The following is a 23540-nucleotide window of genomic DNA, read 5'->3' on the forward strand; positions in this document are numbered from 1 at the left end:
TGACACCACAATGGCTGTGTAAGGACGGGGGAGGGGGGACATGGAGCCGGTAATTCAATCAAGTTACCTATCCAGAAAGAGGCAGAGTTAATGCGATCACGGGAAGGAGGGGACAAGATCAGAGATGTTCACTAATGAAATTACCGAGCAGCGGTGTGTATGCCGAGACGTGCTCGGACAGTTCCATTTGTGCACGGATCACCATTACCGACAGTGAAAGTGAGGTTGAAGAAATTTGTCTTTTAGCCCCATCCCTTTCAGACTGGGCTCCTGGACTTCCTGCTGACTTAAAAGGTTTCTTATCTTCTTTATTGGGCCGTCTGGAGCCATAAAGAAGATAAGAAACCTTTTACGCCAGCAGTAAGTCAAGGAGCCCCGTCTGAAAAGGACAGGGCTAAAAGAGAAAGGAGAACATCACTGGGACCTCTTCTCCAATGGCTGGCCACCGTTTAGGAGGCCAGCCAATGGAGAAAAGGGGTGGGGCTTAACCTTCGCTAGTGAAGTACTCCTAAAAACATAAAATCTTGCAAGCTCGCCTGCGCATGTGCGCAGTACGCCATGCGAGACCTAAAAAGGAGAAAACCATCTGGAAAAATGTTTTCCATTTAGAGGATGGAAAACATTTTTTAGCAAGAGTGAGCTCGTAAATGTGCATTTGTTACATTGATAACTTCCCAGACGCACACCACAAATTTCCGAATTCGAAGAAAGTCAGATATTTGCTCCAAACACAGGTGCAATGCTATAGGGACATCAGACTGTATAAAGGATAATGGGTAAGCAGGTCTCTCATCCCTCACAATTAGGTGTTTGTTTTCCTGCTCACATCAGTAGCCTCCTTTGTTTTCCTGCTCACATCAGTAGCCTCCTATTGCAGATGTCTTGCACTGTATTTCAGTGTTCATGCTCTGGTTTGTAGTAATATAGTAGCTACAGTGGTTCAAGGAATTTTTTTTACATAAAGGAATTACATTTAATCACATACAAAAGTGCAAATAAAAGGTACCCACAGACAAAGCTTTCTTGGAAATAACTGTGTGATTAGAATAACTTATTTTAGCACATAAAAAGGAACAGGGATAATACAAACATAGAACAAGGTGCTCATGGTTTTACACATAATAAACATACAAAACCACAAATTACAGTGTATACAAACACAATGGCAGAGGAACAATACAATGTCTACTGTATCACACAATCAATAATGCAGTAACTACATCCTCTTTAGTTGCCAAAAGGAACGTCCACTGTGTTTCGACCTAATCACATAGAAGGTCATCATCAGGACACCAGATAAATGTTTTCAAAGCAACCATCAGAAAAAAATTGATGACAAATGAATTAATCATGTCAAAAGTACAAAAGGATTCAACAGAAGGTAGAGCCTTGCCAAAATTAAAGGGCTAAACAATTCCTTCGATTAAGTCAGGAATTATTTGTAAGATGATTTTTAAATGGACTGCATTCAAATGAACACATCCTTTAACACCTTAAGTGCTGCGCCCGTTCAGCGGCCGACGGCACCACTACCTCCGTAGTGCTGCCGTCGGCCGTTGAACGTTCGAACTGCACCTGCGCAATGGAACGTCCAGCACTGGAGCTGGACGTTCCACAGCTGCTAAGGTGATAAAGTGCAGTGATTCACAACGGAAATTCACCGAAATTTGAAAAAAGCTTCTGTAACAGTTTGCAGTACTCTCCGTCCTAGTTTCTAATAAGACAGCAGCGAAAGTAATATTTGTAAATGTGAACACAGTTTCCTTGGTTTGGAGTCAAAGCCCCGGCCTAGCAGTCAGAGGGTTTGGGGCTCAGTTCAGAGTAGGTTTTTTTAGACATGAGGCCAGTGTAGGGTGAGGCACACTGTGTCCGTGATCTATGATGCATCGGCCCTCCAATGCATTCTTTCCTGTATTGCTCTACAGGGACTAATGCAGTCTCTGCATACTTCCTCCTTCTAATGTGCAGTATGGTATAATGTAGATTTTCCTCAGCCCTGGTGGACAGAAAATCTGGATTTTATTAAAGACACAGAGGCTAATGCTATTGCAGTCTCCTTTAATGCCTTTCACCTTCTAATGCTCAGTATGATATAACTCACCTTTCCCTCAACCACTCTTCTCCTGTCCTGTAGGAAATGAAGCTGCTTCTTTCTACTTAGTTCACATTTCACAGTTCGACTAAAAAGCACATCTGAATCTTCTGGTCCACTCTAGCAAGTTTTTCAGTAGTAAATATTTTGCTTGCTTTTAATGATAGAAAGCAAACTCCAGTAAAATAACAGTACTGCAGACTCTACGAACAGAGTCGCCAACTTTTTGCAACATAATAATACCTTAGTAACCACTTCTGGGAAGTGGGCAGAATGTATTTTTAGGTCTGGCGTTAGCTAACAGCTTTTGAGTTTACTAAAATCATATATTGTAATAGACTTAGACAGAGGGTGTTTTAGCTAACCGTCTTCATCCATTAGTCCGCTGTTATGTCATTCAAATATTTTTACTGCCCATAACAGTGTACAGCATGGGGCAGTGGAGTCAGCCCACTTCAGCCATTGGCTAACTCAGTGCTTAATTTGAGCCTGTGGTTTCCGGTGCTTGGCACTGGCACTTAATGGTCAACACGGTGGCGAAATGTTTCTGGTTCAGATCAATACAGCAACAGTTGTTTATTATTTCAATAGACGTTAAAATGAATAATGCCTGCCGCCCAAGCCATTCTTATAGCTCCGGGGGCCTAAATACTCTGAAGTAATATCATTGGCAGTGGTGTCATGGGCAATATGTCGTGCAAGCTGCAGTCGCCGTCTGTGAGAGTTCTGGCACTTATTATTTTACGAATTAAGCACTGGATCTTCACTGTGAGTGCCGGCATTCTTCTCTTTTACACAGAGAATTTTGGCCCTCAAAATAGTTCCACTCAGTGTCAGGGACTACTACAGCAATGTGTGATCTTTTCATGCAAAAATTATTTTTTATTTCTATCCACTTTGTAAAAAATTGGCAAGTGCCTGACCGCTCCTCCTAAAATAAAGTTTTACAAAATCCATGACAAAATCAAAAGCTTCCTCTAAGGGAAAAGGCTGACAGCCAGCACCAGACCTGGCTTTGCAAATGCTTGTTTACTACTGAAAATGAGTCAAGATTGCCCATTTTCTTGTTTGCAGTAGGGTCCATTATTCCCTTTCTTCACCTTTGTCCCTTGCTGTACCACTGGATTGTAAGTGCAGTTCTGCAATAATAGTATTCTTTCTGCGTTACTAAACAAAGCTTTATCTCTTGTAAGATCTAGACCCTATTTCAGGAGAATATTAAGTGCCCACCCTGCCTCGAGAGACGGTCACTTTGGGTAGCCATGGCGACAACAATGGCGCAGCAAAAACCCATGGGGCGGCTCGTCCGGCTGGCCAGTGCAACATAGATGCTGTAACTGGCTTTTAAAGTAAGGCGCTATCGAAGGTTTCTTGATACAATTATTGGAAATATCTCTAGTGTTACACTCAAAATATTTGAAAACACTAATTTTGCTTTTACACAAACAAAAGCTTCATTTTGGACGGTTTACACTAGTGAGGGCAAAGCTATAAGATTTTTTAAAGCCTCGGTTACTTATAACAATTAATTGGGATAGTGCTGGCTTCATTAGTCAGTGTTGGTTTTCCTTTCCTATTTCTCCCATTTGCCTGAATGCACTTTTAGTTTCTACGTTCAAAGTTCACATTTTGCAAGTTTCACTCAAAGCAGCCTTTCAAATAATATGGGCCTTATCAGTTTGGACCCCCACATTACAATGCATGCAGTCGAAACTGAAACCGACTGGTCATTCCGGCTGGCTTCCGATGGGCTCAAGGAGCATATTGGCCAGTCAGAGACCGGCATGTAATCCCAATGGACAGCGTTACCATTGTTGGGATTTCTATGCTTGATTTCCGACAGGCTTTCCATGCCGGGCTTTTGGACATGGAAAGCATGTTGGAAAGTGAGTTTGAGCGCCGTTAGCAGGCCCCCCCCCTTCTCCCTGCGGCCTCTGGTTGGGAGGGGGGGGTCGAGGGACACCCGTGTTGCCTGCCTGTTAATCTCTGCACCATGTGGCAGGCACCTTAAGGTGCCTGCCATGCGGTGCAGGGATTAGCAGAATCTCCCATTTCTCTATGGGAGCTTGTGCTATGGCCAGTTTACAGCTGCAGCACAAGATCCCATAGAGAAATGGGAGTATGCGACCGAACCATGTGTGGTCGCATTGTGATTGCGGTGTCGGGACCGCCGACCAGAGGTCGTGGGTCCAAGTGTCCGTCGGAGGCAACTCCGACTGACATCGTAATCGAATCCTATGTGTTTTTAAGCATATTTATGCCAATTTTCTTTGGTGCCTGGACACAGCATCTGGTGGGACAATTATAACACAAGCCACTTCTCCTTTATGTTTAAAAAAAAGGTTCCTCCTCATCCAAAGTGGAGGAAAATAATGACCCAGTTAGATATTAAAAGTACTGTTTGTTTATAGCGCCAATGTGTCATAAAACTGTGGCAGCGGGCAGTGTGCAAACACATTGTTTCTGAACTCACCTTTTAGAGACATCTGCATCGGTCTCATGTGAGGTGTGGGTACATTTTGTGCATCAGACGGAATGTCCTGGAAGGTGATCACCTTGGCCAGGAACCCCTCTTGATCTAACCAGAGCATTTGTCACCTTCAACCCCAGTCCCCGCCCTTTATTATAATAATGTACCCTATTTTATAAAAATCAAATGAAGTGTAGCATGTTAAGACACTGACTCAAAAACACCAAAGCATCAAATATGGCCAAAGAGTCATAAGCATCCTTTTTGAAGCAATATTTTGCTAAGCTAGAGACTGATAATTTTCAAGAGGTACGGCGCGGAGTACACTGAAATATGATGTCTTCACTCCCCTGTTGTCAAACTACTGGCTGTTTTACAAATCTAACACAACACTTAGGCCCTCTGAAGCTCCCTGGTGCAACACAAAAGAAACAAGCATTGGCAAAGCCAATAGTTCTGGTTTTGGCTAAAGCCCGTTTGACTTTTTCAGGACAGTTTTGTTTTGTCATGGTTTTTGCAGAACTTTATTGTTGGATGCTGTTGGACTTTCATCATTCTCCCCAAAAAAAGCTAAAAGCAAAACATATTTTTGGTCTCAAAAAAGCACACATTGCCATATTACTCCCTGGCATTGAAGGGAACTACTTTGTGTGGAGATGAGCTCCTTGCGAAAGGGCAGAATGCCTCCACACACAGTGAAGTTAGCCAATGGCTGAAGTTAGCTGACCTCCTGCCCCATGGTGTATGCAGGAGTGTGCAGAATAAAAATGTGAATGGCACAATAACGGACCAAGGGATGAGGAAGGCTGGCTGAATCCCCTATCAGTAAGTATATTATACATGCCATTTTAAAATCAAAAATGTCTCAGCGAACACCAGACCTAATAAAACACTGGACCGAATTAGCTACTCATCCATGACATGGCGCAACACATGACCTCACAGACGCCTATTCACAAGAAGGGCACAGGTTGTGGAAGTAACATTAAGCATCCTTTCACCCACAATCACACAATGTTGACATTCTGAGTCAGTCCATGCTCAGCAAAAGCATAATGTCTGCTGGGAGCAGAAAAGTGACAAGAGGAAAAGCCGAATTGGAAAGTACACAAAGAACAGAGCCATGTTCACTTGCAGTCCCTGCCACCTGCTTGTTAATCGCTGAGTCTAGGGGGCAGCAAGCGCAGTGCCAAAATACCAAAGGGCAACACAGGGGTAGCAACTGTGAACCCTGACTACCACTCATTGGTGTCCTTGCAAACACCCTTCAAACTAGGATACCAGGGGTCCTAATCAGGGCCGGACTGGCCGTAGCAGTGATCAGGCATTTCCCCGGAGGGCTGGAAGGGTAGGGGCCTGTTTTGCAGCTGGGGGCGCTTTTGCAGCAGTGCTGCAATATCGGCCCCCAGTAACAAAAGCAGCAGTTCTTCACACTTGCAACCCGCCACCCTCCATTGGGCTGGTCCGTCAAAATTGCCAGGGCTGGTTTGGGTTCCCTGTTGCGCCTGCATTGCCACAGCTCAATATTCTCCCAGAAGAACCAACACCCAATTGTTTTTATGTGTGGTGGGGTGAGACGGAAGCACATGAAGCCTGAAAGTATGGAAGGCATCAACTGCTTGGCCTCTAGGTTTCACTACCAAGAAAATGTAATTATTACAGATATGTTGCAGAGATTTCATGTTCCCTGTCGTCCACTGTGAGTAGCTCACACAGCGGTGCTTTTTAGAAAATATATTTTTACCCTCCCTGTAGTTTTATTTTAAAATCAAGACCAACTGCTAAACGTGCTCCATAATGCAGACATGTGCCCTCAAACCATCACCAGTATTAAATAACGTAACAAAAAAAATGGCCTCAAGTAAAAACCATGGCAATAAAAGCCTACTACCACCTGAAACGTAAAAGACCATCAAACCTTTCCTCTGGAAATGTGGCTACATGCCCAGGTCATCTCCGACTTGGACTACAGAACGCCCCTTTGCATGAGGCTCAAGTCCAGCCACCTTACATCCCCCGCTCCTTCTCCCCAATATGCTTTTTAATGTTCTCATCTGATGCCAAAACAAGCATTAGCAGAGCCAAGAGGTCTGCCCTTGGCAAGCTGGTTCAAGTATTTGCTTTTTTGTAAACACGTGCCCTAAAAATTAAAAGGAGAAAAAGAAAATGTGCTGCCAACTAAATGCAGCCACCTTATGCCTGCATAAAAATGCAAAATGCTCTACCCATTCACTGATGCGGCTCTTTACTGAGTGATGGTTTTAAAAAAAGCTTTTCAGCTGTGCCATGCATTAAATTATTATTACTTGCGAAGGAGACAAGAATAAATTACCACTTAACCAAGCCCTCAAATTGCAGGCAGCTGCAATGTTACAATGTCACTTAAAACACATTAGATTTAGAACATAAACTTTAAAAGGAAACGGGGCAAAATAAATAGCCTTTATTTAAGGTTAATATAAAAATAAACTAATTTAAAAAGCTCACTTTGAATTGACTTTTCAACGGAAATGAAAGGAACTATTTTAAAGTTGATATGAACAACATGGGGAGACTTAGTGCAGTCACTCAAGTAGAAGGGAGCAATAACCCATTGCCCCATGCTGTGTGCTGTGGTGGATGGAAGCACAAAGTGAATGACAATTTAACTATTCAACAATAGTCTTGCGAGACAGCTAATCTGACTCAATGGCCAAGCCTAACAAGCATTTGCAATGCAATAGGTCTCGCATTAGGAAAGTTTGAGCTATTGGAATTGTAAATGACAAATTTTTTTAGTTAGGTTTTGTTTTTGAAAATAGCGAAATTAATAGCTTTGTCATTTACAATGCCAATAGTTATAATTTTTGCAAATGTGACACATAGTGCACTTGTAATGCAATATGTGTTGTATTTACGTGACTTACATGTATTGATATTACAAATAACAATGGCTTTTCATTTTTTTTTTACATAATTAATACTTAAATAAAAGGTATTATAATTTATAATGGTAATAGCTTAAAGTTTTGTAAATAACTTGTGAAGATTATGTTCTGTGTCTTTTATTGTTACAAAACTCCTAGAACAGAAGTGAAATATTAACATGTTTTTGTTACATTTGTAATAAAGCTTGAAATATTGAGAGAACATATTTGAAGTAGTTGTTGAATGGTTGCACAGATTGATGTTGTGGTGGCGAATGAGTGATGCGGGGTGAGGATGTGAGAGGGTGTTTGAGGGTGAGAGGGGGTGTGAGGGTGAGGGTGAGTGAGGGTGAGTGAGGGTGGGTGAGGGTGGGTGAGGGTGAGAGGGGGTGAGGGTGTGTGTGTGTGTGAGGGTGAAGGGGTGTGTGTGGGGGTGAAGGGGTGTGTGAGGGTGAGGGGGGGTGTGAGGGGGGTGTGAGGGGGGTGTGAGGGTGAGGGGGTGTGTGAGGGGGTGTGTGAGGGTGAGTGAGGGAGGGTGAAGGGGGGTGAGTGAGGGTGTGTGGCCGAGGAGGTGTGAGGGTGTGTGAGGATGAGTGAGGCTTTGATTGTGTGAGGGTGAGTGTATGATGGTGTGAGGGTGAGTGAGGGTTTGATGGTGTGAGGGTGAGGGTGCGAGGATGTGAGAGGGTGGGGTGATGTGAGGGTGTGTGAGGGTTGTGAGGGTGAGGGGGGTGTGAGGGTGAGTGAGGGTGTGAGGGTGACTACGAGAAGCTGGCAGTGTAGTTCTCCGGTTCCACACCTAGTGTCACAACAGAGATCTTGATGTTACTGCAAAAGCCTATTGCCTCCAACACAACACAGCTGAGTGTTTCAGATTTAAAAACAGACAGGGATGGGCATGTAGTGCAGGTAGTGGGCACCAGTACTTATTTTTAAGGTCCAAGAATTATTTTTCGTCATCTGACTTTGGTGTAGAGCACAACAGAGAAAGGCTAAAAAGGAAGAAAGGATAAGAAAACTGGTACTAAAGCAGCAGGGGTAAGAAAAAGAACCTGGAAAGTGAGGTATAAGAGAGGAAGAGTAAAGTGGTGTAAGAAAAGTTGATGAGGTGGAATCAAAACAAGGCAGCCTCAGTATTCAACAATCCCAGCATTCAGTAGAATCTGTGGTTAACTCCCGAGAAAACTGAGCTCCGGCACTTTTATGCATATATTATTTTACAAATTAAGCACCGGAATAAAGGTTTAGCTAGACTCTTTTCATTGTGTAAGTGTTACATCATCCTCCGGCTCAACAGCCACATCTCTACCGGTGAAGAAAAGAGAGCAAAAGAGCTTCCAACCACACACACACAGAAGGTGCTGACTGGTTGTGCAAGTCTGCTTGTACATAGCTGTGCTCAGTCACTGAGTTCAAATACACTCCCTTGAATAGAACCAGACAGCAGGGAATCTGAAGAACCAGGGATGGATCTATGTGCGCCCACCTTGTTTCTGGCAGCAGCAGGGTAAAAGGATGCCTGTTGCACCTGGAGTGGAAAGGAAGCATGTAAGAGCGGCCTGGGGTCAAATGTCATGAACTGCAAACCGGAACAGTTAACAAGACTCAGAGGGACGCTAGTGTCCCACACCAACGCAGGAATTCCAGACACATGAAGCCACAAAACAAACAAGTTTCAGCCAATAAATTACGCAAATTCTCCATGACTTGAAACGTGAGAATACCCAGCTGTGAGACTGCATGAATATCAACGCCAGCAGAAACTGTTCTGAGGCGGGGACAGAGATAATGAATGACACGCGAAGCGCCATGACATTCCCCATTCAAAATGCAAGTCACCCGGACGAGGGGCTCCCCCGGGTCTCTGCAGCGCAGGGAAACAAGGAAGTGTCAGCACAGAAAAGCGGGCGAATAAAATAAAACACAACTTTTACACATATCGAAGTCCTATGTGCTGACGCGGTGCCCAGGGTGACGTGTCTACAGACAGGAAAGGGTTAAAAAGCAAACTCACCGCAGCAGCCCGGCTTCAACAGGAAGCCAGGCAACCTTTGTTGGGACGGGGGCGGGGCCGGACACGCGACCGGAGCTTTCCAGGAGGCAGGCTGCAGTGGCTGGCGCATGGCTCCGGTGCAGAGAGGAGAGCCCTGCGTGCAGCCGGCGTCCGCCCGGGAAGCCAAGGAGCGGAGTGCCGGTGTCCCTGTGCCCGTTAACGTCGGAAGAGTCCTGCGGATTAGAAGTCCCGGTGAGTGGAGCTGCAGCGTGTGTATGTGTGTGTGTGTGTGTGCGCGCGCGTGCCTGTGTGCGTGCATGCAGACGGGTGGGGGCTGGATGTGTCCGGTGAGTGGGGCTCCGTGCTGGCGTGTCTGTGTGTATGCAGGGGGGTGGGTGGGGGGCGGCAGCGTGTGTGTGTGTGTGCGCGCGCGCCTGTGTGTATGCGTGCATGCAGAGGGGTGGGGGCTGGCTGTGTGAGAGCAGAGGCTGTGAGTACTAGTTACTCTGCGCAAGCGCGGCTCAGACGCGCGCTCCCGCGGTCAAATCCGACACTGCAAAAGCGCGCGTCTGAGTCGTGTCCAGTCTCCTGAATACGGGCGACATTAGGTCTGTAGCAGACACGCTCAATGCTCACGCATTGAGCGTACGTCTGCTCGACCTAAAAATGAACTAATAACACCTGACCTAAAGGCCTTGAAATGGCTACTCCTCGAATCATGCCGCATTTTCATAATTGTACATATCACTGAAATAACCCTCCAACCTACCTGACTAACAGTAAAGCTATATCAGGCGGACATACTGCTGTTCAAAGCAAAACAAGATCATTCCATAAACCCTCACATTTTAAGAAAATCTAAGACGTCCCAGGGGACATTAGGCTGCTGACAACCTTGTCACCCCTCAAAATGGATTGCAACTCACCCCCCAATCAGCTTACCTTGCATCACTGATTTGGCGAATCTCAACAGCACTGAACGAAAGAATTAAAACGCAACAATAAAAGAATTTGCAACCTCTCTTCCACTGTCCTAATTATCACTGAAAGTGTATTAGAAACAGAATGCACACACCTGAAATGTTACCCAAATGCTGGTGCTCATGTACAGTGCTCTGATACCTTCGGGTCAAGTTTACACAATATAAAACTCACAAAAAAAGAAGCACACAGGTTCCCTAAGATGCACTCCCATTATAGGACCAATTTCAATCGTTGCATTGCTTTCCCTCAAAGTGTTGGTGTCAACTAATGTGGGCACACTGAAGCAGCTCCAGGGGAAGCAACCATGAAGGATGGTGCCTGGCCCAGCATCTTGCCTCCAGTTTAATTCTCGGACAGAGCACCAGTGTTGCAGTTCCTCCATTGTGTCTGGGTCCCGTCCCATTCCGTGACCCACTGCATCTCCCCCAACTCCAAACTTCAGCTTATGTAGGATTCCGCCAGCTTGTGGCCCTGATGAAGGGCCAACCGGTCCGAAATGCATAGAAGACACACTATGATCAATTGGATGGCTATCATCATTTTTGAATAATATCATAACGTTATAACATTGAAGATGGAAACTGTGATGATGATGAAGAAAAAGTACATTAAGAATTCATGATGATATTGTATACAGCACCAATAAATAAATAAAAGCATCGTCAGTTCAGACGATTATTCCGAGCACTTGTGCACTAGTATCAGATAGTGCACCGAGGGAGTATTCCCCTCACCGGAGATAATAATAATATTAATTATATTTGTAAAGCGCAACAGCTACCTCAAGCAGCGGTGTCCCAGTGCTTTGCGGTCACAGCAGGGGGAGTCCAACAAAAGTGCTACATTTGACTGAAAAGCCAAGTCTTCAGGGTCTTCCTGGACTCACTTTGGGACTTGATCAAGCGTAGATTGCAGCTATTTGTTCTAAACCTGAAATCGGACATCTTAAGGGTTTTGCCAAAACTCAATCCAAGGAAAAAACATGCTGGCATCTTTTGGCTCACCCATCCATACATATAAAACACGATAAAGAGGTTTACCCTCAATCACACTCATTTTACGAACACAAAAACCTACTTAACTACTTCTAAGCTAAACACTAAGCGCACTCCCTATTTATTTATCGAGTTTTGTGTAGCACGAGGTAGACCCAAGGGTATCAGAGCGCTTCACAGAGTTAGCATAGCTACAATTACTCGACATGCATATGGGGTAAATATAGATACATAGCAACAGTATATAAACGAAGTGTACGAAAGACATTAGGATATGTTGACGATGTCGTTTGGAGGAAGATATGGCATGTATGTATGTATATATCACGTTACATAGTTAACACAGCAATTGCACAAGTTATGTGTGGAGTAAATAAAAATACCTCGTATACAAATGTAATTACGACGGACAGTAGTATAGTTAGACAATATATTTCTGGGGTAGCAAAGTAGGGTGTTGAGCTGCTGGGGAAAGTAGAAGTGGAGTTTTTTCCCTCATGTAGTGATGCTCAGATCTCAGGGATGGGGAATTCCTACAGCCCGACGCCCGGAACATATATTTTGGGGTCAAGGGCAACAAGTTTTAATGTGCATTTTGTCTTTGGGACAAGTAGGCCCAACCCCCTGAAGCAAAAACCCTTTGGCTGCCAGTTTACAGTACCACATTGTGGTTCAGGGAAGGGCATTCTCTACAATAGAGGTAAAGTGTGTGTTATATGTAATATGTGTGTTAATGCTGTTCAAACTTGTATATATGGTTCATTAATGCAAAACCTTTATTATTAGGGTGAGCACTAAAAGTAAATGTTTTAAGCTCAGCCTGCACTACTGACGGTGGTTCCAGTATAAAAGTGTACACAAATTTTCAAAGTTTAATAATATGAGGCTCTGTATAATGCACCCAGAATGCGCTCTGATTATATGCAAATATTTGCAGAAGCTTGAAAGCAAGAGTGATGATTTTTGCTTTCAAAATAAAACGTTCACAAAAAAATGCATGTAAGAAAAGGAAACATTTAGCTAAACTACTGTAAGATTTTAGGTACCGTATCTTTGCAGCATCATAACGATGTATGTTAGTATTTCCCAAAAATATTCAGAATGGAATATCAGTGTAACCAGTTTAAATACGAATATGGAAAACAAGAACAAACAAGCATTGGCAAAGCTAGTGGGTCTAAAATTGGTGGTCAGCCTTTTAGTTTTGTCAAGGCGTGACTTGTTTAGGCATGGTTTTTGTAAAATCTTAACAGTGTGGGAGCTGCCGGGTCCTCACCATTCTAACAAGCATTGGCAAAAGCAAAACAGAAAAATTGTTGGTCTCAGCACACATTGCCACAGTGGTTCTGGGCACTGAACAAAACTACTTTGTGTGCCAATATGCTTCTTCTAAAAGAGCAAAATACTGTCACTTACAGGGAGGCCAGCTGATAGACAGACGGAGAGAGACAGAATAAAAAACAAAACAAAAGGTTATGGTTAAAGCCAGGCCTAATTAGAGGCCCAATTATTAAAGAAATTCTCAAAAGTGCATCCATGGTATATATCCTTGTATTAAGCGCATATGTACAGTTTCCATGAATTCACAAGAATTTACAGAAGTAGGCCAAGAAATATTACTCCCAGAAAATATTTGTGAACTGCATTTTAGCATGAGCAAATGTGCAGGTGTAGATTTGCTTAAGTGAAAATCTGAATGTTTTCAAGTTCACTTTTCCTCCAACCACTTTTTCCCAACCCTGGAAGAAGTTTTAAGTCTGCCACTGTCAGTAGTAAATTTCCAACCGTTCTCAGTATGGGAAATGATTAGAGAAGAATTGGTGAAACCCCTTAAAACATGCATGTTAGTAGGTTTGCACAGACTTAAAAGGGCATTCCAACCCTGGAACTATTGCTTACCACTACCTTCAGCCCCAGTATCTGGACCTGCAGAAACATAGCAGCATAAGGGTATTGTTAGTATTCAAACACTACTATGGTATGAACCCTGGCATAATCAGAGAGGCTATATCAGAACCCTTATATAATGAGATTCCTGCGTAATTTGTTGCCGCATTGGCACAAAGGGATTTTGTTACAGGACATGTAGATTTATTAAGCAGCCTGCCCCTTGGACAAGTAGATATTTTATTAAATTCCACACCCCTGGATCTATTTTGATTCTGTGGGGTGGGAGCGAACAGACCAGTCAGATGGTTCCAGGGGGAGGGTTTAGTTGTTGAGAAGGCGAAGTTTCAGTTTCTTCTTGAAGTGAGGGAATGATTGATTGTCACGTAAATTGTCAGGCAGAGAGTTCCAGATTTTGGGAGCATTCAGGAGGAGTGGTGCAAGATTTTTCTTTCTAACCTGTCATAACCAAACACCAACTAACAAACAGACTAATTCTAACAATGACATTCCCAGTTCAGCAGGACAGGGCGCCCAAGAGAAGGATGAGTAACAGTGCCGTAAAAACGATAGAAACTGCTATCGACCGGTCAATAACGTAATGCGTGACGCACTGCAGCACTGCCCACTTTCCCTATAGACATATCCTTTTTAAAAAAAATGTTTTATAGATTTTATATACATAGTACATCATAGTTATATGGGTTTTACGCAGCAGGTAAGTAAACAATCAAACATTAGAAAGGGGGTGTAAACGTGTATGCTTTACTTGATGTGTTCCAACCACAAGGTACAAACAAACAGTAAACAACGCAACACAGATCATAATTTGCTCAACAGGTTTTTTGTTTAGTGTGAACATGTTTTATTTTAACACAAAGTAATTAAATACAAATTGCTCTTAAACCAAATGTTTGTGTGGGTGTTTTATATATGGCTAAAACGATGATTTACTTGTTTCAATGTGCTCTAGGACACTGTCAGCAGGATAAAAGTCAAACAAAGCGGACTCTAGTTACTTATTACATAGGATTTTGTTTTCCCACCTGAAATTTGTTGGGTTTAATTGACATATGCGACAGGTGTGCATAGGCATATCTTGGTCAGTAACATTGGGGGCGGAGTGGGGGGAGCAGTGAGCATCAGATTTTCAGACCATTGAATTTATGATTTATATCGCGCTCGAATGCCCAAGGGCGTCTAGGCGCTAGCACAGACGGCCTTGGGCGCTGGCACATAATGTTAAAATACATTATATGACAAACAGGGTGCTTGAGAGGGGCTTAAGAGGCAGTGGAAAGGGAGGGGAATATGGATTAATAGGGGTACTAAATGAGAAAATCACAGTATTTTGTAAAGAAAAACAATTTTTAGGGTTTCAAAACAGAGGAGAGTGTGTGTGTGTGTGTTTTTGTCAGTGTGTGTATGCAAAATCCCAGGTGAAATCCTGCAGACACCTCGCCATGCCCGACTGAAAACACCTGTTCCCAACTATTCATCTGAAAATACATTTATATAGGAGGGTGTAACACCCTGAATCTACACCCACGCACGTGTGGTTTTCATGAGACACAGAATGTGTTATCTGCGTGCTTCTAATTTGAGATGTGTGATTTGTGTGGTGTGCACATACTGCTAGTTGTGTGATCCGAATTGCCCGAACGCGAGAAGTGCCATCTGTGCGGTTTGCACACAAGATGTGTGATCTGTGTTGTTATGTGTGATCTTCATGGTTCTAATTTCAAATGTGATAGCTGGGTGGTTGCATAAGAACTATATGCGGTCCTTCTAACACAAGCTGTGTGGATCGGTGTGGTTTGCACACTAGAGATCTGTTGGTCTGCACATGAAATGTGTGATATGTAGGGCCCCTGGAATTATGCGATTGTGCGGCTGCAGCAATTTTCGTATAGTTATAGATGTGCAGCTTCTGCCACATAATTGATCATCTGCAGCATAATCTTCAGATTTTAACCAAAGAATAGTTTCTAGCTTAAACGGTTCAAAAGTTACTAAAAACGCAGCAACACGTGTTGTCACACAGTGGATGGCCCTTTGCAAATTTGTACTGGTCCCTTTCTGTTGCTTATTGTGATGTTTGGGTGTTAAACTCGTACTAAAGAGGTGCAACTAATGCCCAACAGTGTTAACAAGTTAGAAATTGACATAAGAATGAAGTTATACTATCACAAAATGTGCCGCATAATTTGCCTTTTCTTGCAGCATAATTTACTCAACCCTCCCACATAATGTGGCCATCCACTGCCATATAATTCCAGTGGCCCTGGTGATATGTGACTCCACTATCACTTGCTGATCTTTTCCAGGAAAGGAGCTTTTCTTGAGGCTCTCGTGCTTAATGAACAAGTATCCTTGTGCAGTGGGGAGAAAGATATTTTGAGGTCTATTTATACCCTGCCATTCCTGAAAATATAACATAAATAAATCCGGATCAAAAATAGCAGCAGTGGCGAGACTCAAGGGTATTGTTTCACACAGGCCACTCTATAAACCCGCAATCAACCATCCATGCACAGCAAAGTAGCTCTTTACTCTGTCACCCGGAAGTGCTTCGGGGCCTCATCGGCGCATGAGGCGAGACACAAATGCCATAATCCAATCAGATGCATGCTCTAGTGTTCCCTTGGTGGCCACTTTTAGAGAACAGCCTCCTCTAAAAACAAAGAGAGTGGACCCGTAGACCCCTTAAAATATTCATGCTATGAGCACGGACAGAGACTCCTGGGAAACACACTGGGACCAGGGTGACACACCTTGGAGGATGCACAGAAAGACACTTCGGAAAGGATCCACCGAAGCACAAACTGGATCTGATATACACACCAGATTCAAGAAAACACGTGCTAGAGGCATGGAAACAGACACCAGATCCATGAAAGCACAGGCCAGGAAGGGATCCACAGAAACACAGCCCACAAAAATCGACACAAATACACATCAGAAATAATCAGCAGAAACACACCGCAGAGAGGGTCCCTGCAACACAATGTAAGACACAGAGACACCAATGTATGACAGAGACACACACACACTGGATGCACAGAAGCACACACCAGAGCAGAGGACCGCACAAATGAAGGATGCACAGAAACACCCATCAGAAGCACGAAATCGCCCATCAAAAGGACGGAAGCACAGAAGCACTCATCAGAAGCACCGAAGCACACACAAGAAAGGATCATCTGAAACACGCCCCGCAAATAATCTACAGAATTACACATCAGAAACAATCGGCAGAAACAATCAGCAGAGAGGGTCTGTGCAACACAATGTATGACACAGAGACAAACACTGGATGCAGCCGAGGAGCGCACAAATGAAGGATGCACGGAAGCACCCATCAGAAGCACGGAAACACTGCACACATAGGAAGCACCCGTAATTAGAACAGAAGCACTGCACACATCGGAAGCACCGATCAGAAGCACGGAAGCACTGCACACACCGGAAGCACCCATCAGAAGCACGAAAGCACTGCACACACTGGAAGCACCCATCAGAAGCACGAAAGCACTGCACACACTGGAAGCACCCATCAGAAGCACGGAAGCCCTAAGTGGAGAGGTGTGGCTCACTGGTTAGAGGCGGCAGACCCGAGTGCAGAGAACGGCCCGGGACCAGGGTTCGATTCCCGACGCGGCAGGGTCTTGGATCAGGATCAGCGGACTGATAATTCTCGCATCGGTGCCTACTCCGACCAGGGAGCACACTCGGCAACTCTGGGCATTAGCTTGCCTCATCTCCACAACGGCCCCACACAAACGCCGGGGATGCCTGGTTTCACCTTGGAGACCCCCAGGAGGGACTATCTCACAGGGAAAGCCAGGACGGGTTCCCCAGCGGTCTATAGCGCTACGAGGCCTCCGGGTAGCAGTGCGCTTTATAAGACACAACAATTTACAATTTAAACACATCGGAAGCACCCGTAAGAAGAAGAAGAAGCACTGCACACATCGGAAGCACACATCGGAAGCACACAAGCACACATCAGAAGCACGGAAGCAGTGCACACATAGGAAGCACCCGTAATTAGAACAGAAGCACTGCACACATCGGAAGCACCCATCAGAAGCACGGAAGCACTGCACACACCGGAAGCACCCATCAGAAGCACGAAAGCACTGCACACACTGGAAGCACCCATCAGAAGCACGAAAGCACTGCACACACTGGAAGCACCCATCAGAAGCACGGAAGCCCTAAACACATCGGAAGCACCCGTAAGAAGAAGCACTGCACTGGAAGCACCCATCAGAAGCATGGAAGCACTGCACACATCGGAAGCACCCATCAAAAGCACGGAAGCAGTGCACACATCGGAAGCACCCATCAGAAGCACGGAAGCACTACAAACATCAGAAGCACCCGTAAGAAGAAGAAGCACTGCACACATTGGAAGAACCCATCAGAAGCACGGAAACACTGCACACATAGGAAACACCCGTAATTAGAACAGAAGCACTGCACACATCGGAAGCACCGATCAGAAGCACGGAAGCACACATCAGAAGCACGAAAGCACTGCACACACCGGACGCACCCTTCAGAAGCACGGAAGCACACATCAGAAGCACGAAAGCACTGCACACACTGGAAGCACCCATCAGAAGCACGGAAGCCCTACACACATCGGAAGCACCCGTAAGAAGAAGAAGCAGTGCACACATTGGAAGCACCCATCAGAAGCATGGAAGCACTGCACACATCGGAAGCACACATCGGAAGCACACAAGCACACATCAGAAGCACGGAAGCAGTGCACACATCGGAAGCACCCATCAGAAGCACGGAAGCAGTGCACACATCGGAAGCACCCATCAGAAGCACGGAAGCACTACACACATCAGAAGCACCCGTAAGAAGATGAAGCCCTGCACACATTGGAGGCACCCATCAGAAGCACGGAAACACTGCACACATAGGAAGCACCGGTAATTAGAACAGAAGCACTGCACACATCGGAAGCACCGATCAGAAGCACGGAAGCACACATCAGAAGCACTAAAGCACTGCACACACCGGAAGCACCCATCAGAAGCACGGAAGCACACATCAGAAGCACAAAAGCACTGCACACACTGGAAGCTCCCATCAGAAGCACGGAAGCCCTACACACATCGGAAGCACCCGTAAGAAGAAGAAGCACTGCACACATTGGAAGCACCCATCAGAAGCATGGAAGCACTGCACACATCGGAAGCACACATCGGAAGCACACAAGCACACATCAGAAGCACTGAAGCAGTGCACACATCGGAAGCACCCATCAGAAGCACGGAAGCACACATCAGAAGCACAAAAGCACTGCACACACTGGAAGCTCCCATCAGAAGCACGGAAGCCCTACACACATCGGAAGCACCCGTAAGAAGAAGAAGCACTGCACACATTGGAAGCACCCATCAGAAGCATGGAAGCACTGCACACATCGGAAGCACACATCGGAAGCACACAAGCACACATCAGAAGCACTGAAGCAGTGCACACATCGGAAGCACCCATGAGAAGCACGGAAGCAGTGCACACATCAGAAGCACCCATCAGAAGCACGGAAGCAGTGCACACATCGGAAGCACCCATCAGAAGCACGGAAGCGCTACGCACATCAGAAGCACCCGTAAGAAAAAGAAGCACTGCACACATTGGAACAACCATCAGAAGCACGGAAGCACTGCACACATCGGAAGCACACATCGGAAGCACACATCGGAAGCACGGAAGCAAACATCAGAAGCACGGAAGCAGTGCTCACATCAGAAGAACCCATCAGAAGCACGGAAGCCCTACACACATTGGAAGCACTCGTAAGATGAAGAAGCACTGCACACATTGGAAGCACAAATCAGAAGCACGGAAGCACTGCACACATCGGAAGCACACATCAGAAACACGGAAGCACACCACACATCGGAAGCACACATCAGAAACACGGAAGCACACATCAGAAGCACGGAAGCACTGCACACATGGGAAGCACCCATCAGAAGCACAGAAACACTGCACACATTAGAAGCATCCATCAGAAGCACTGCACACATCGGAAGCACCCATCAGAAGCACGGAAGCACTGCACACATCGGAAGCACCCATCAAAAGCACAGAAGCACTGCACACAACGGAAGCACCCGTAAGAAGAAGAAGCACTGCACACATTGGAAGCACCCATCAGAAGCACGGAAGCACTGCACACATCGGAAGCACACATCGGAAGCACGGAAACACCCATCAGAAGCACGGAAGCAGTTCACACATCGGAAGCACCCATCAGAAGCACGGAAGCAGTGCACATATCGGAAGAACCCATCAGAAGCGCAGAAGCCCTACACACATTGGAAGCACCTGTAAGAAGAAGAAGCACTGCACACATTGGAAGCACGCATCAGAAGCACAGAAGCACTACATACATCGGAAGCACACATCAGAAGCACACATCAGAAGCACGGAAGCACACAACAGAAGCACGGAAGCACACAACAGAAGCACGGAAGCACACATCAGAAGCAGGGCAGCAGTGCACACATCGGAAGCGCCCATCAGAAGCACAGAAGCAGTGCACACATCGGAAGCACACATCAGAAGCACGGAAGCACTACATACATCGGAAGCACACATCAGAAGCACACATCAGAAGCACGGAAGCACACAACAGAAGCACGGAAGCACACAACAGAAGCACGGAAGCACACATCAGAAGCACGGCAGCAGTGCACACATCGGAAGCGCCCATCAGAAGCACAGAAGCAGTGCACACATCGGAAGCACCCATCAGAAGCACACATCAGAAGCACGGAAGCAGTGCACACATCGGAAGCACCCGTAAGAAGAACGGAAGCACCCATCAGAAGCACCCATCTGAAGCACGGAAGCCCTTCACACATCGGAAGCACCCGTAAGAAGAACGGAAGCACTGCACACATCGGAAGCACACCTTAGAAGCACACATCAGAAGCACGGAAGCAGTGCACACATGGGAAGCACCCATCAGAAGCACGGAAGCCCTGCACACATTGGAAGCACCCGTAAGAAGAAGCACTGCACACATTGGAAGCACACGTAAGAAGCACTGAATCACACATCAGAAGCACGGAAGCAGTGCACACATCGGAAGCACCCATCAGAAGCACTGAATCACACATCAGAAGCACGGAAGCAGTGCACACATCGGAAGCACCCATCAGAAGCACGGAAGCCCTGCACACATCGGAAGCACACGTAAGAAGAACGGAAGCACTGCACACATCGGAAGCACGGAAACGCGCATCAGGTGTACGGAAAAACACAGGAAAAGAACCACTAAAACACACAGATGTCCACTGAGAAACAGACCCAATAATCAGAAAGAAATATACCCTGGATCCAGTGAGAAACAGATCGGAATAAGACAAACACACCACTACCTCGTGGAACCATCAGTACACTGGGGTGACTACACAAGAAGGACTCGTGCGCCCCGAGAATCCAGGGGTGCCATGATCCTACTCGAGGAGTGGGGGAATGGGAGGGAGGAGGCACGAGCAACACACCTACGGTTTAACATCTACAAGATGCTGTTTATCCTGCACACACGAACGAGACCTCATTTTACTCCACTTTTAAAACTAGGGAGGAGAACACACCTTGGCTGGGGCATCCGATCAGAGTGGCCGGGGAGGGGTGAAGGGGGTTGTGAAGAGGGGGTTGTGAGGGCCACGGCTTGTGAAGGTCAAGCGACAATGGGAGACGTGAGGGGGACAAGGGAGATGCAGGTGTGGGGGAAACGCAGGTAGATGGGTGAATGAATGCTGGAGTGACGATGAAGGCTGTGAGGGTTGCATGTGTAAAGGGAGACGGGAATGTGAGGAGATAGAGGGTCGGATGTCTCGGGCTGCAACCAGAGAGTGTGTGTGTGGGGGGGGGGGGACAGGTGAGTGAATGGGGGGCCATGGGATGGGTGAAGAAAGTACTGCAGGTTTGAACTGTTCGTTTTATTGAAGGTTTGAGGACATTAAGGATTGCATATGGGTTAGGGTCTCTGCAGCTCGTGAGTTACTGGCTGATGGGATCTCGTGGCTGGAGGGGTGAAGTGAGGTGGGCGAGGCAGCGAGTCACAGGTGGAGGGGATTTCTAGGATCGGTGACTGACAGGGTTAAGAATAAAGATGCCCCCATGAGCTCCAAGCAGGAATGTCTAGGAATTCAGGCAAGAGCATGAGAGTGTCATGGGGGTGGGGCAGATGAAGACAAGCCAGGAAGGCAGTGGTGGAACCTTCATACATCACCCCCCCCCCCCCCCCCCCACCACCCCGTTGCATGCGGGGGGGGGGGGGGAGGGTGATCTAGGATGGGACCCACCCGGGCGTGGATATGGAAATTCGAGGAAATCTATAGTGAGGTTCACTTGTATCAGGTGTGATCTCTAGTTATCCCCACATACCGGCCAGCACCCTGCTCCAAAATACAAACAAACCATCAATATCATTATATATACATGTATGTAAAGGACGCAACTCACCAGCGAGGCGCTGCTGACGACCAGCAACAGCACAACGAACCTGGGCAGCAGCACCATGGTGGCGAGAGGTGCGATGGGACAGCAAGGCCTTCCAAATAAGAAACACGGGATGGTCCCACGGTGGAAATCCCACCAGTATCAGCCAATCGGGATCTGCAGCAGACACCCGCGGCAGCACCAAGACCAGCAGCACCAGCGGCGGCAAAAATAACAGCCACCAGCAACACCACACCAGCGGCACCAGCAACCACCCGCTAGGGAATCCCGCACTACGACCCTTTGTCTCCCAGAGGAATCCAGTCTCCCGGGGGCGCCCTGATTGCTGAGATGAGGATTTTCACAGAGATGGCTTGAAGGGAAGCTCGGAATATTATCAGCGCTGCGGACAGTAAATTCCACCGAGGAGAAAAATAAATAAACACGCTAGGCCTCGCGCTGATCCCGACGTCTCCCAGCCCCACCAGTCCACGGATCCTCTCTCGACGGGACGGCCGGTGCAGAGGCAGCTCGCTCGGTGCCTGGAAGCAGGCTGCTGCCTTCCTTCCCTCTCTCGCTCCTGTCCTGGGAGCCCTCCTCCTGCAGGAAGCCGCTCCCGCCCCGCCTCCCGCAGCCAGAGAGCAAGGATGCTGAGCCGAGGAATGAGGGATGCGGGAGGACGCTGCCCCCTGCCGCACGGCCTCGGGCAAAGCAAAGATGCTGCGCCTGAGGCCCGAGGGATGCAGGGGAATGCTGCCCCCTGCCGCCCGGCCCGAGGCAACGAAAGACCTCCCCTACGTCACCGAAGGCAAGCGCCTCAAAGCCGAGAGGCTGGCGCTTTGTCGCATATCAAATTAACAGAAGTTTAAACGAGGCAAAGGAGGGGGTTCATGCCTTCAAACAAAGACTGCCTGTTCGGGTTGTGCAGGACGCTTACGCGTCTTCTGTGTGCTGCCTGCGCTGTGTGAGTGAAGCTTTAACGCTGGTGTCTGCGCCGCATCTGTTTGTCGCTGTTGATCTTCTGGACTTGTCAAAGGAATCAGTGCATTGTAATGAGGTGTAAATCCGTATTTATAAAGCGCGAACTACTCGCCCTTACCGGCCTCAAGGTGTGGAAATTAAGTCACATGGTGCTGCCCGGAGCCAGGGATGGAACTGTGAACCCTGTGCTCTGAAGTCAGCTGCTCTGGCCACTGCCCCATACCTCTCCACTTGGTGCTGCAGTGCGAGGGTTACATCAAATAAAGTTGCCACTTTACTCAATAATAACCCCTTTACGTTTTGCTATACTGGACCTCATGGGGGCATGCGGAGAGACACAAGTGCCATAATCATGATCAAGCGTTGGCATGTGAAACAGAGGGGCAGATTTACAAGAACTGACGCATCTCTGCATATTAACAGAGATGCATCAGTTAATTTGCGTCACGTAAAAAAAAACCTTGTGCCAACATGGATGTGTCGCAATTACAATGCGGCGCACCGTGGCGCAAGGATGGGCAGATGCGTGATGCATCTATTGGTGTAAAGGCGACGCATTGCAGGAGTCGTGTCGCAAGAACAACACAACTCCAGCAATGCTTTGGACTGCCTATTTCTATTATGATGGGTCACTCCTTACATCTGCTTCAAGGAGGCGTAAGGTTTGACGCAGTGGCGTCGTAAAAGTGACTCAGTGAAATCTTGTAGATTTTACTGCATCAATTTTATGAGGCTTTCTTGCGAC

The 23540-nt window shown here is 46.6% G+C and overlaps 1 protein-coding gene across 1 annotated transcript in view; it reads right to left on the reverse strand.

Annotated features, from left to right (window-relative positions):
- The window catches only part of SDC3 (syndecan 3), a 544130-nt gene extending 521715 nt beyond the window's left edge, over positions 1 to 22415 (reverse strand). Inside the window, exon 1 of the mRNA XM_086956820.1 lies at positions 21839 to 22415. Coding sequence (XP_086812946.1) covers positions 21839 to 21895 — 57 coding nt within the window. The 5' untranslated portion in view covers positions 21896 to 22415. The remainder of the gene's footprint in view (positions 1 to 21838) is intronic.
- Between the last annotated feature and the right edge of the window lie 1125 nt (positions 22416 to 23540).

Source organism: Lissotriton vulgaris, chromosome 2_1 (genome assembly GCF_964263255.1).
Source record: "Lissotriton vulgaris chromosome 2_1, aLisVul1.2, whole genome shotgun sequence".
Classification (NCBI taxonomy): domain Eukaryota; kingdom Metazoa; phylum Chordata; class Amphibia; order Caudata; family Salamandridae; genus Lissotriton; species Lissotriton vulgaris.